The sequence below is a fragment of the Rhinolophus ferrumequinum genome, chromosome X, assembly GCF_004115265.2.
Source record: "Rhinolophus ferrumequinum isolate MPI-CBG mRhiFer1 chromosome X, mRhiFer1_v1.p, whole genome shotgun sequence".
NCBI lineage: Eukaryota > Metazoa > Chordata > Mammalia > Chiroptera > Rhinolophidae > Rhinolophus > Rhinolophus ferrumequinum.
In genome coordinates, this window is record NC_046284.1 from 69,351,069 (window position 1) to 69,363,981 (window position 12,913).

The 12,913-nt window shown below is 35.8% G+C and overlaps 1 protein-coding gene across 2 annotated transcripts in view; it reads left to right on the forward strand.

The window, feature by feature from the left end:
• The first annotated feature begins 1,089 nt into the window (after positions 1-1,089).
• The window catches only part of POF1B (POF1B actin binding protein), a 90,458-nt gene continuing 78,634 nt past the window's right edge, over positions 1,090-12,913 (forward strand). For both annotated transcript variants that reach the window (XM_033102923.1, XM_033102853.1), the window contains exons 1-2: positions 1,090-1,188; positions 1,307-1,630. In XM_033102923.1, coding sequence (XP_032958814.1) covers positions 1,346-1,630 — 285 coding nt within the window. In that variant the 5' untranslated portion in view covers positions 1,090-1,188; positions 1,307-1,345. The remainder of the gene's footprint in view (positions 1,189-1,306; positions 1,631-12,913) is intronic.

Sequence of the window (12,913 nt, forward strand, 5' to 3'; positions counted from 1 at the left end):
AAGTGGTGAGGATGACAGATAATCCACGTAAAATTTCTCACAAAGCACCCAATCATAGTAAGTGACCAGTAAGTCACTATCCTTTGGTTCACTCAGCAAAATAAAAACTGGCTAGCCAGCTCTATGATATTCACCTCCCGTCCAGAGTGGTAGCGGTATGCTAGATTTTATGATGTATATACACACAGTGGAGAGAAACTCCTTTTCTGAAGACACCCTCAGTGAATATTCTAGAGTTCAATGGTGCTGAAGTATCTTGCAAGGCAAGATCTGGTGGGTTAAGTAGGCATTATGATTGTAATTTCAAATAGTAATAAATGTAAGTGTTGAACACGTTTAAATCTCATTATGTCAGATAAGGCACCTTTCAGGACTTTCAGCTCCCTTAACAACCAGATATTAAAAAGGCAATCAAACTCAGTGTTTCCTAGGACACAAATAAAGTCAGGGTATATTCTTTTGTAAAAATGCAAAAGAATGAATATAAATGTTAAAGTGCAAAGCATTTGAGGAATTCTTAGATTTTTCTTGACCAACTCCCCATGTATAAACATCGATTCACTCATTTGGACAAACCTACTTCAATGTAAATTAGAAAGCTATGCTAAACCTGGAGCAAAATAAACAGGTCCATAAATTAGAGAGAGTTGCCAGAAAGAGACTCCATAGTAATCTCCCTTAGCTGCAATTATCAGCTGGGTTTTGCAAAGAATGCAAATTTATCTGTGAATTATTATGTCCCTAGGCTAATACCTCATATTTTGGTCTGGGACTCTGGAATGATAATAGTCATACCTTTGCTAAGCTTCAAAAGGACCGTGTCAAAGCCACTTTCATGTGATGTTTGTGACTTTTCTTTCTCTAATAAGTTTTGGCATGGGCATGTCTTTGTCTGACTTCTTAAAGAGAATTTCCAAATCTGTGGACTTGGAAGCTCTGGCTTCAGCCTTAAAATTCCACATTTCTGCTCTTTCCAGATTCCCTTACCTACTGGGCTGTCTTGTAGCTATCTCCGTGGCAAAGCAGAGCCTCTTGTGGTGGGTAAACCTGTCTGGTGAATCCACCCCTCAAGGGCGTGTCCGTACCATTTCCTGGAGCAATCTCACAGGGTGGCTCCACTTTCCATTCGCGCTCAAATACTTTGTTGCCTTCTCTACAGCTGCCAGACCTGCTCCTGCTGCTGCTCAGGTAACTCATTTCTCCCTGGCACCACTATAGGCAGAGGTGGTTGATAAAAGTCTTGTACATGTGCCTACCTGCCTGCCTTTCTAGCCCTTCCTTTCATGATCCTCTGTTTGTTCCTTAGGGAGAGCATCTGGAGTGCACCTTGCTGACCACTGAGAAGATGATGAGCTCAAGCTACTGGAATGAGACAAGCAGCAGCAGCTGTGGGACTCAGCAGCTCTCAGAGGTGCTGCAGTGCCAGCCCCAGCATTACCACTGCTACCATCAGTCAAGCCAAGCCCAGCAGCCTCCAGAGAAAAATGTATTGTATGAGCGAGTGAGGACCTACAGTGGGCCCATGAACAAGGTGGTTCAGGCCTTGGACCCCATCGGCTCACGGGAAGTGCTCTCTCCTCTCAGAAATGCTTCCTCCTACCAAAATTTGGTTTGGAGCGACCATTCCCAGGTACCACAAAGAGAGCTGTGCCAGGATAGTAGAGAGGGGAAATCTTGAACTTCATTTCTTTTCTTTCTGCTTCTCTGCCTCTGTTATAAAAGATGTTACTGCTTGGTGGATTACAGCTAAATATGCAATGTACAGTCACCCAAATTCTATGTCTTGGCTGTTCTTTCATTTACTAGTGCCTATGGTTGTTTACCCATTCCGATGATTTTCATAATCTAACTACAGCATGGGATGGCTCGCTTTTTGTTGGATTTAATTGGAATATCTGATCTGAGGTGTTCTTTTGCTCCTACTGCAAAGCAATCCTCAACTTAAATACAGTAATTTTTATAGAATAGGTTCCCACTGCCTCACTTCATATCAGAAATAAATAGATTTTTTATATGAAATATGGTGATTCAGGGACAATGGCATGTATAGAGTGATGAGCAAATATTTGTGTTTAACAAATAGTATGCTATTCCAGTATAAATGACGGGCACAAATCCCTGTTTGAATTGCCATATGTATATCATCTTCTGAAAATGATACATTGGCACCTGTATAGCTAAGGTGAATAATTTATGAATATTCGTAGAAAGAGTATTGAAAGAGTGGATATAGGCTTAAGGACGGCAAGATGTAAGCAATTGTTATATAAAGGCTTAAAAGGGTGGAGCTCTAAGACACCTTTTGAAATGAAATAAATTTGTTTTTAAAGGGGTTATTTCGGCATTCGTATTTGTGCTAATAATCATGCCAATGAATGTAAAGAAATATTGCAAGAGTATATAAAATTAACAACCCTATGTTTTCATTCTTTGATTCTCTTTACATTAATTTTCATGTCTTTAAGCTTGCTGGAAACTTCTGAACAAACTGAAATTATGTTTTCAAGATACAATTCATATTGTGAAGGGCCCCCCCCAAAAAATTGGGATATTATCATATCAATCTGGAAAAATATGGATTATTTTCCTCAAAACTACCATTTAAAGTAGGATATGAAGCAACATTTCTGAAGTACATAATGAAACTATTTTTAAAAGAATTTTTAAAAATTATAGATAACCCAACAACTACAAAGGCCACAATCTTACTCTTTTATTTCACCCTTAGCTTAAATTAATTTGAGGAAAAAAATATGAAGAAAAATCCAGGATTTACTGTGGATAATTTCTTAGTTGAGAAAAACTCCACCTATACTGAAGTTAAAGACAAGAAAAATATAAGGTTAAAAATATTAGTTTGTATAAGTGATAATGATGCAAATGTATGTTCCAATGTTCTGTATTAGATGCTGATGAACAACAAAGTGCGTGTCACCTATGTTTCTTAGTAGCCCAAAACCAATGAGAAGGTCAAAAACAAGTTACTATTATCATAGGAATGCTAAAACTACCTCATCTGTCATAGTTATTTGAACAATTAACCTCTTTTCTTGTCAAATTGCTAGTAAAAAAAAGATGAATAGATAAAAATTTAATAGCAGAAATTTGGCAAATTATAAATATTGACTTCAGATCAATTTTTAGGATCGTATTTTATTGTATGTTCCTTAGTTCATCTTTTCTTTTTAATAATCCTTGGACCAAGCTGGTTAAACTTTTTACAAGACTTTCCTTCTTTGTACCTGATATTTGTTAGAATGATCCTTACAAGACTATTTCCCTCCTAAAACGTAATTCTCCATAGAGGACTTTATAAAAAACCTTAGGGACAGAAAGCATGGCCACAGAAACAGATAAGAGAATGGAAGTAGGTTGTTGTGAAGTCTGGAGTTATTTATAATTGAAAAGAAAGAAAAGGAAGGGCTGGGTGAGGATGAGGGAGGTGAGGTTCTAGATATGTGGTAAAAGAAAAAAAGAAAAAACTTCATTCCCTTAGTGAAACAAGAAAAGAGAAAATTTGACTATAACATTTCAAACTGAGTTAGATGTCAAAGGGCATTCACAAATCCACTAAAAGATAATTTGCCAAGAAGTTTTTAGATGGGTACCACAAAGAATGTGACTAGAAAACTCTTCTATTTTATTTCCTTTCTCCTTGTTTATTGGCAGGATGGCATTATGTAAAGTAGGACCTAGATTTCATATGAAATTACCTTCATGCTAATCAAACGGGTAAGATGTGGTGGCAGCATTGTGTACCAAGCGAAGCACAAGCAAGCAGCAAATATTATTTAAAATCCTTTTTTAGTTTGTTTTATGTTTTAATATAGTTTCTCCATAATATGCTATGTTTCAGAGACATTTTGAGTTGGTATGTAGCAATTAATCTGATGCTAGATTTTGTGACCATGGCACCTAAGAAAATGGGTATTATAATCAATTGTTGGTCATCGTGAACTCAATTAAACTTTTACCTTAATTGATTTTTAGCATTTTGGTGTTTGGATGGCATTCAGAGAATTCATAAAATTTGTATATGTATGTATATATATATATATATACACATATACACTTATATGCCTATACTTATATAGGTATATATATATACACACTTATATAAATATATATATATATATATATATATATATATATATATATATACACACACACACAAAATATATATATATATTTTGTGGGGGTTTTTTCGCCAGTAGTAAAGTATGTTCCCTTTGAGAAACCGAAATTGATGCCACTCTGCTTTGCTTCCTGAATCTTAATTGTAGCTTCTGTAGTAGACATTTTAGATTTAACCAAATGCTTTTTGCAGCACTTTAGTATCTCCTATTTCTGGCTTTTTAGCACATGGTTTTCCTCTCCTGCTTTTTTGTGTGCTAAAATGATGCAAACAGATTTTAAATTTCTCCAGATATAATGTTGCTTTGCGTCTTGCCTGTAATTGATCAGATATATTTTATGAATCTCTCAGTTATTGTTTTGTCTGATTGATAGAATGTTCCTCAGAGAAAATTTAATGTAGAAACCAGTTGCTAGTGGAATTGTCTAAATTGATGATAGAATTAAAATTACCAGGTTTATCCATATGAACAGGTAAAACCAAACACAAGTATGATCAAGGTCATAGATGCATTTTAGAACTGAATGTGATATTGTAAATAAATGGAGTTCTAGGATTTACATAACAAAACAAAAAATCCTTCTGGCTCAAACTTTAAGAAGCTTAAATATTAACCTACCAACATAACTCAAAATTAAATCCTGCCTTAAGTGAACAGCATTGATGTGAATTACTCATTGGACATATATTTTTCCCTTACATTAATTTAGCTTTGCATGAAGTTCAAGATATTTTTCATGTATTTAGAGGAGCACAGCTGTGTGAGAGAGAAATAGATCAAAATAAACAAAATATTTTTAATAGTAGCCATTCATTGAACAGATATTTATTAAGTGCTTATTATGTGGGACGCACTGTGATTATCTGAATAAATACCATTTGCTTATCCAAGGATAGTCCACAATGAGGACAGATATACAGGACCTAGTCTGTAGGTGTCCCACATGTCTATTTTATTTTTAGATATTATTTTGTGCTTTGGCTATCGATTATTTTATTGAATAAAACAAGTTTTGGTGTAAGAAGGGACCTTTTAATGTCTGTGTTATAGGGCTTACCATTCTTTATAATTTGAAACTTGAAACCAAATTCAACTCTAGAGAGCAGCCCAGGGAAGAATGTGTGTTTATAAAAGGCCTCTGCTCTCAATAATTACCCAGCTTGGGCTTATCTGTGTTATGTTTTTGTTTTCCTTTTTCTTTGTTACAAAGATTGTAGATAGCTCCCTTACTGTGCCAGGATTTCTATACACTATCAGAAAATTTTCCTGTTCTGTGGGGAGGGATGTGTTGCTTTGATAAATTGTTGTTCAAGGGTGTGGTTTGTTAAAGGGAGTGGTCACTAAAGTGAATGATTGTTCAGGGAAGTATGCTGCCTGAAAAAGGAATGGGGTCATAGGATAAAAAGGCCCAAGTTTTCAGCTTTGGTCATCTCTTTTGGGCTTACAATTAAATGAAGGTATAGAAATTGTGAGTGCAACTAATTGCTGGGTGAAAATGCCCATGCCAGTTGTCTTTGTCTCTTGTTTAAGGGAGGTCTGATAAATTGCTGGGGCTGTTTCCAGTGAATGGCACTCACAAGCTGCGTGTGTGTGTGCGCGCATGGTAAATGGGGGGCATGGGGCAAGGGGAAGGGAGGTGAATTTGTCCTTTAACTGTTGTGATCCAAATTTCTTTCCTCGACGATTCATGATAAAACAACTGGGAGATTTGCCATGCTCTTAAAATCCATTTAAAAATTAAAACCTTTCTAAACAAGTCTATTTGAGCTAACTTTTCCTTCATACCAAGAGCTATTTAAATAGCTATCCTTTTTTCTCTTCCAGTGGAGCATATATAGTTCTCATTTTTTTAAGGACAAAAAGCATGCACTGCAAAGTGACTGTATACTTTGTTTTCTTTCCTAGTTTCCTTCAGGAAAAGAAGAGAAATTATCCTGTAATGGGTCCCTTAAATGAGGATTTCTGTTGGAGGGAAGGGATGAGGGGAAGTAGTTCTATTATTAGCACATTCTAGTAATTTATATTGCTTTCTTTTTATGAGAACACAATCGCATATTTTAATTAAGTGTTTGTTTCATCTAAAGAGAATTATAATTTACATGTTTCTTTCTGTACAAAGTACAGAACAACATCTCTACAATAACCTAAGGCAGGTGTTTAACCATACTACTGGTTTTGAAAGGTTCTAACAAAAGCATCCATCATTCTATTCAGGGAATTTATTCAAATGGCAGTTTGCCTTGGCAAATTCTGTCAGCATAAATATCAGGTGGTTTTTAAAGATATTGTCCCTTTGGAAACTGTTTGGCCTAGAATGTTCCTAAGTCACTATTATTGCTTTTAGTGATTTTCATAGTCATCAGGAATGAAAAGAGTATCCACAAGGCTCCCATGTATTCTTCCATTGAACATTATATTATTTATTAGTTTTTAAGTAAAGTTTTAAAATTTAAATTAGACAACATGAAAGAGTCCCATGTTCATTTCAACAAGCTTCCAAATATTTACAGAACAAAGTCCTGTACTGTGTATGTAATCTCTGTTTATTACCTAATTCTCATTCCCAGCAGTCTCACCATCTCGCCTGTATCTATTGCACGAAGGTCTTGAACTCTTTGATCAGAGCTATCAATAGGAAAACGAAAGCCAATAGGTATTGACTGAAGAGGTTCATATTTTACAGTCTAAAGAACAATCACAGAGAACACTGTGTAGAGATAATGCCCATACAAATGAATCTATGTGGAATGTCTCAGGGAATGTTGCAAATAATAAATATGCCGTGATGAGGCAGACTTTGGCAGAACCGAACTTTGAAACAGTCTAGTGTAGTGGCTAAGAGTGTAGGCTAAGGTTTAAATTTCTTGGGTTTAATTCCTGGTTAGAGAGCTTGCTAGCTATATGCCTCAGTTGCCTCATGGGGCAATAGTACCTAACTCATTGGATTGTTGTTAGAGTCAAATGCAATAATAAATGGTAGAAAACACACAACACAGTGCCTGACAGGTAGTGTTAATGCTATATTACCTAGAATAAATTACTTGACCTCTCAGGACCTCAGTGTTCTCATTTGTAAAGTGAGGCCAATAATACCTTCCTTCAGGGTTGTAGTGAGTATTGAAGGAGATAACATGTGAAGGTGTCCAGCACAATGTCTGGCATAGAGTTAGCATTCAATAATTCTTTCCATTGGTATTATTAATTTATAAAAATATAACCAACAAAAGCCCCTAGGTGCATAGTCAAAATAAGTTCATAAACTAAATGATTAGTCTATAAAGTAAGAGTTCATGTCACACCAGAAAGATTAGGTGAATGCATGCTTGTAAAGCTTATTAGGGCTCTACTAGCTAAGAAAGACTAATGAGGAAAAACATTAAAACAATTTTCTAATTCTCATGGTATATGATCAAAAGACTGGAAAGCAGGAATATATTTATAATGTTTACAGGTATAAATATTCTTTAGAAGGATATTTGGAAGTTCTCATTCTCTTAGAGTCTTTGAACTTGAACCTCAATATTTGAGATGGAGACTTTTTAGTCCTTAGTTCTTTTTTTTCTTTTTCCTTTTTAAAATATAGTCACTCTGAACATGAAAGCTGGCTTGCTTGCTTGCAGTCTGCCTGTTATCTAACGTTTCCTCTAGAATTGCACCTTCAATAGCATGTGACTATTTACATTTAAATTAATTAAAATCAAATAAAGTTAAATACATATTCAGTTTCTCAGTGGCACTGGCCACATTTTAAGTGTTCAAATAGCCACATGCAGCTAGTGGCTACTGCATTGGACAGCCCAGGTAAAGAACATTGTAGAGAAGTCTACTGGACACTGCAAATCTATATATTCAAGCTGTTCATTTAAACATAGAAATACCTCTAAAACTATCACATTCAAAAAATTTGTGGTGGTACAAATGTGTGATCACAGTGCTGCCAATTTGTGTGATCAGTTATAATGGGCACGTAGGAATGAAACAAAAAATGAAGCCACAAACTCTCAAAGTATACAAATAGAGTGACTATTTCAGTGGGAGAATTAAATTCATAAACCTTTAATAAAACAGCTTGAGTGAAAGAGTTTTATATATGTATGCATGTATGTATCAATCTGTCTATCTATATAATTTTTCCAGAACCTCACTGTTTGACAGAGCAAATGGTTAAGAAGTGGAAAAAAGATGAAAAATAACCCCCCTTAATCAAAATGCATTTTCTATTCTTTTGGGCACATGATCTGGGTTTCATAGCTTCTCTGGAACTATCTATCTCCCTTAACCTACTGAATTAATTTTAAACTTTAGTTAAGTAAAGTTCAAAAGTCATTCCCATTTTTACTGATGAGGTAACCAAGGCACAGAGATATTATGTGACTTGCTCAAGTTCATACAGCTAGTATGTGGTAGAACCAGGATTTCAACCTAGAAGTCTAGTTCTAGGTCTATGCTTGTAACCACCACACTATACTGTATATTCCTAGTCTATACATTTGACTCTTATTTATGTCACAGTCTCCAATATCTGATCCTTATTTATACTTCATGATCATTTTCTTATATGTGCTCCCTTTATGAACTATCTAAAATCTTTTGGAACATAAGCCAGGGCATAATAATGTGAATGAACATTTTAATGCTTTTAAAATATTATGTTATTTATCAAGAAGGAAGATTTTTTTTTGTTGCTGTTCAGAATTCTTTCTTATATTTTTCTCATATATTTTATTGATTGTTTTGTATCAAAATATACAAGGCTCCATCACTGGGTAATAAGTTGATTAATTCTTAGTTATTTAAAGACTCTTAAATGCTTTACCGGAACTTTGATAGAAATATTATGAAGAAATAAAATCGGTTTGTACCTTATTGTGGAATTTATGATCTCAGCAATAAAATGGCATTTGATTTGTAACTTAGAATCTTTTAAAAATCTTTGATAATCGAGTTCCAAAGTTATATTTAAACACCTAGCCTTGATGTTCAAGGTCCTCCTTAGGACAGTCCCATCCTACTTTTATAGTCTTATCTCCCACTACCCACTTCCTCCCTCCTGTGATCCAGACACACTGCACTACTCTCTGTTTCTTGAACAGTGAGCATTTTGCTTCCCTCCAACCCCCACCTTTGTTCACTCCATTCCTTGCTCTGGAAACATTCACCCTGCCCTCACATTTCTGCTGGAATTCTACTTATCTCTCAAAATCCATCAGGAAAGTCGTCTCCTTCAAGATATCTTCTCTAACCCTGAATCGTATTACCCTCTCCTCAGTTCTGTCCTTCATTCTCAAATCCATCCCAGATGTGGTCTCCTTTTAAAACGAGTGTCACTTTTCATTATTTAACTATAAGTACTTATCATATCAACTAGTATATTATTGCTGCAGTCTTTCGTCCCCTCCACCATGGACTGTACACTTGGAGGACTGAAATATTTTAAAATCAAAACTCAAAGACAAATCAAAACTCAAAGACAAATCAAAATAAATGTTTTGGGGAATAGAATGGAACTGAATATTCTCTCTCTCTCTCTCTCTCTCTCTCTCTCTCTCTCTCTCTCTCTCTCTTCCTCTCTTTCCCTTCTACCCCCTCTCTTTGTGATTATGGCTTGCAAAAATGTCTGAATGTGACTGCCAACACTGGTTTTAATAAAGATATATGACTAGGATTGTTTATGGGTTTCGCTCTTCTATGCCTTTTCTTTGAGTTGAAAATGGAAAGTAGGACACAAATTGCCTCTTTAAAAAATGAACAACACATAAAGTAAATATAAGGAAGCTATTTAATAAGTCAATTAGTTTTCTGTTCTGGTTGTTGGGTCCCATTAAGCATCTGGATTTGATTTATTTACATTTGATTTATACTTTTTTTCCCTGTGGACAAATATTGATGATTAGTGATTTTGGCAAATGCTGTTAAAGGGTTAATGATTCTGATCTGTCATCATTTCATTTCCTTCGGATCTTGTGGACTTCCTTTAAGCAAATTAGCCTGAAAGTTCTAATTTTCCTGCTTATAAAGATATTCCCTCTACCTCCTCTGCTATTGAAATTCTGTCTAGGTGAAGTGTTTTTATTTATTGAATCTTACTCAGTTACTCTGTAATTGTTTTCACATGTCAGTTATATGCCCCAAGATTCCCTCATAAAAACTACTAGTACTGTTCAGTACTCATTCACACAATAAGATACATTTAGAACTTTCAAAGGAAAGATTTTTGTCCTCATATTATTTACCCCTTTCTCTCCTAACACAGACTTCAGCTTGGATGTATAGGTTCCTCCATAAAATTATTTAAAACTCTTCACAAACCTAATTACATCTAAGAATATGTTCTCTAGAAAAGTTACTTAAATTGCCTATACATGCCTCATCACTATTCTGCCAAAAAAAATCTTCAATGACACCCTATAGATTTCTTAATCTGACTTTCGAAGCCCACCATTATCTGGCTCCTAGGAACCTTACTTCCTGGAAATACCCTTCTAGTGTTGGCTCCTAGGAACCTTACTTCCTGGAAATACCCTTCTAGTGTTCTATGTTTCAGCCAAAATGTAAACCATTGTTCTCTAAATGTAGCCCCAAATTTTTCATATTTATGCCATTTTCATGTTGCTGTTACACCTGAAATGCTCCTAACCCCCATCCTCACCAATCTATATATGCTGAAATTATACCAGTTTTTCAAGACCTTCCTCAAGTATAATCTTGTGATGAAATCTCAAATTGTCCCAGGCTGAAGCTCTCTTAGCCCTTGAAACTTTTTTTTCCCATTGAAACTTCCATAGTAAGTTTCCTTATAGCTCTTACGGTACTCTACTGCTGTTTACAATAGTTTTTACCCACTAACTGATTACAAGCTTGGTGAGAATAGAGAGTATACACTATCTTTTACATCTCTTTCAATACCATTACATAATGAGTATCGAACAAATAACTTAGTTGCACATATAACCAATCCAGTAAAAATAATGCCTCACATTAATAGATGGTATGTTTTATTTTTCAAATGTTTTTGCATAGGTTATTTACTGACCAGAACTCCAAAAATTAAGTAGAAAAGGCATTATTACAATCATTGTACAAATTATACAGTGTATAAATTAAAATAAGCATCATGTATTATTTGTTGTACAAATAAAGAAATCAAGACTCAAATAGCTCAAAATAACATTTCCAAGTTAGAACAGCTAGTTAATGAATGCCCTGGGTTTAAGAACCAGCTCTGGATATTTCCACTGCACCTGCTTTCTCACTTAATTAACCTTACTTAGGTACTAAAGCATTTTCAGTTTGAATAGGTTTATATTTTTTGGCTTCAGCAAATCATTTAATGATTCCCCTTATCGTATTTTTTCCATTCTAATGTTCCATTATCAGAGTGGAAAGTATCAAAAATGTATTAGAGGACAAAAATAGTTTCTGTTCTGATTTTCAAGGTCTTACCCTGAAATAATCCTCAGAGTATGTCCTAAATTTTTAAGATTTCCCTTCTACATAAAAGAGAATAACACTTCTCTAACTCTGCTTTACCTTCTTCCTCCACTGCACTGAGCTACGCAAAAGAGCTCTCACTGAGGTAAGTAACTGAGAAACTGGGGCCATTTGCATTTCATATGATTTGTTAACTTTGAATAAAATAGCTATTTTAACAGGAAAAAAAAGATAGCTCTATGACTAGTGAATTCATCCTAGGACAACTAGAGTTTCCCAGTTCTGATGTAGAGTATACCAAGGTATGGACAATTATCTCAAATGATATAGTGAAATTATCCCTGTCACATGGGGCGGCCTGCGGGGTCTCGGCTCCCGCTCCCCACATAAGAACGCAGGATGTGGCTAGACCAAGAAGGAACACCCACGGAGCCATAGGTAGGGGAGTCATACCCCTATAGTCTCACTGGAGGCTGGATTCACACGACGTGCGACCTGCTATCCGCTTTTCTGCCAACCGACCGACGACTCTCCTCAACTCCACACCCCAACGCAGCCGCGGCAGTTATATTAGTGGCCAATGGCTCAAGGGTTACAGCCGACGGCCAACTAGCCACAGCTGACGGCCATCTACTACCTGAGTGAGCACCTTTCCACGTGAGGCCGAGAGCCTGGAAACTGCTCTCTGGGGCTCTGTCCCCACAATCCCCAAAAGCAGACTGATTTTAATTCACTTTGGTATTAAAATTGGTAATGCCATATGTACTTTATACAAGGAGGATGAGGAGAAAGAGAGCTATACAACTTACCCAAAGTTAAAAATCATTACTTTAGGCAGTGTGGGAAAAGCAGGCCTGGATTTTATACTAAGCCTGAACCTACCTAATTATGACAAAATTATTTTCTCCAGACCTCTATCCAAAGAAAGTTACTAACAAGGCAATATTTATGTATTTAGCAAATCTGAGCCACAGGACTAAACGATTCAACACTGTGCTGAAAATTTGATCAGAAAAAGCAGGGCCTTCCTGCAAAATTGAAGGGCTTAAGTCAGGAATGTCAAAACTGCGGCCCGCGGGCCAACTGCGGCTCACAATCCATTGTTAATTGGCCCGCAGCAAATTCCAAAAATATATTCAGTTTACTTAAATAAACCAGGTGAGGCAATACGTACTTCACCTCAAGTGAGTGGCCAGGCTGTTTGTGTATTTTCCCGCATATGGCCCTTGGTAAAAAACGTTGAAAAAAGTTTGGACACCCCTGGCTTAAGTGATATGAGTAGTCAGTAAAAATTCATTTTTTAAAAAAATTTGGAGGCCTGTGAGTCTACTCTGTAAATATATCAT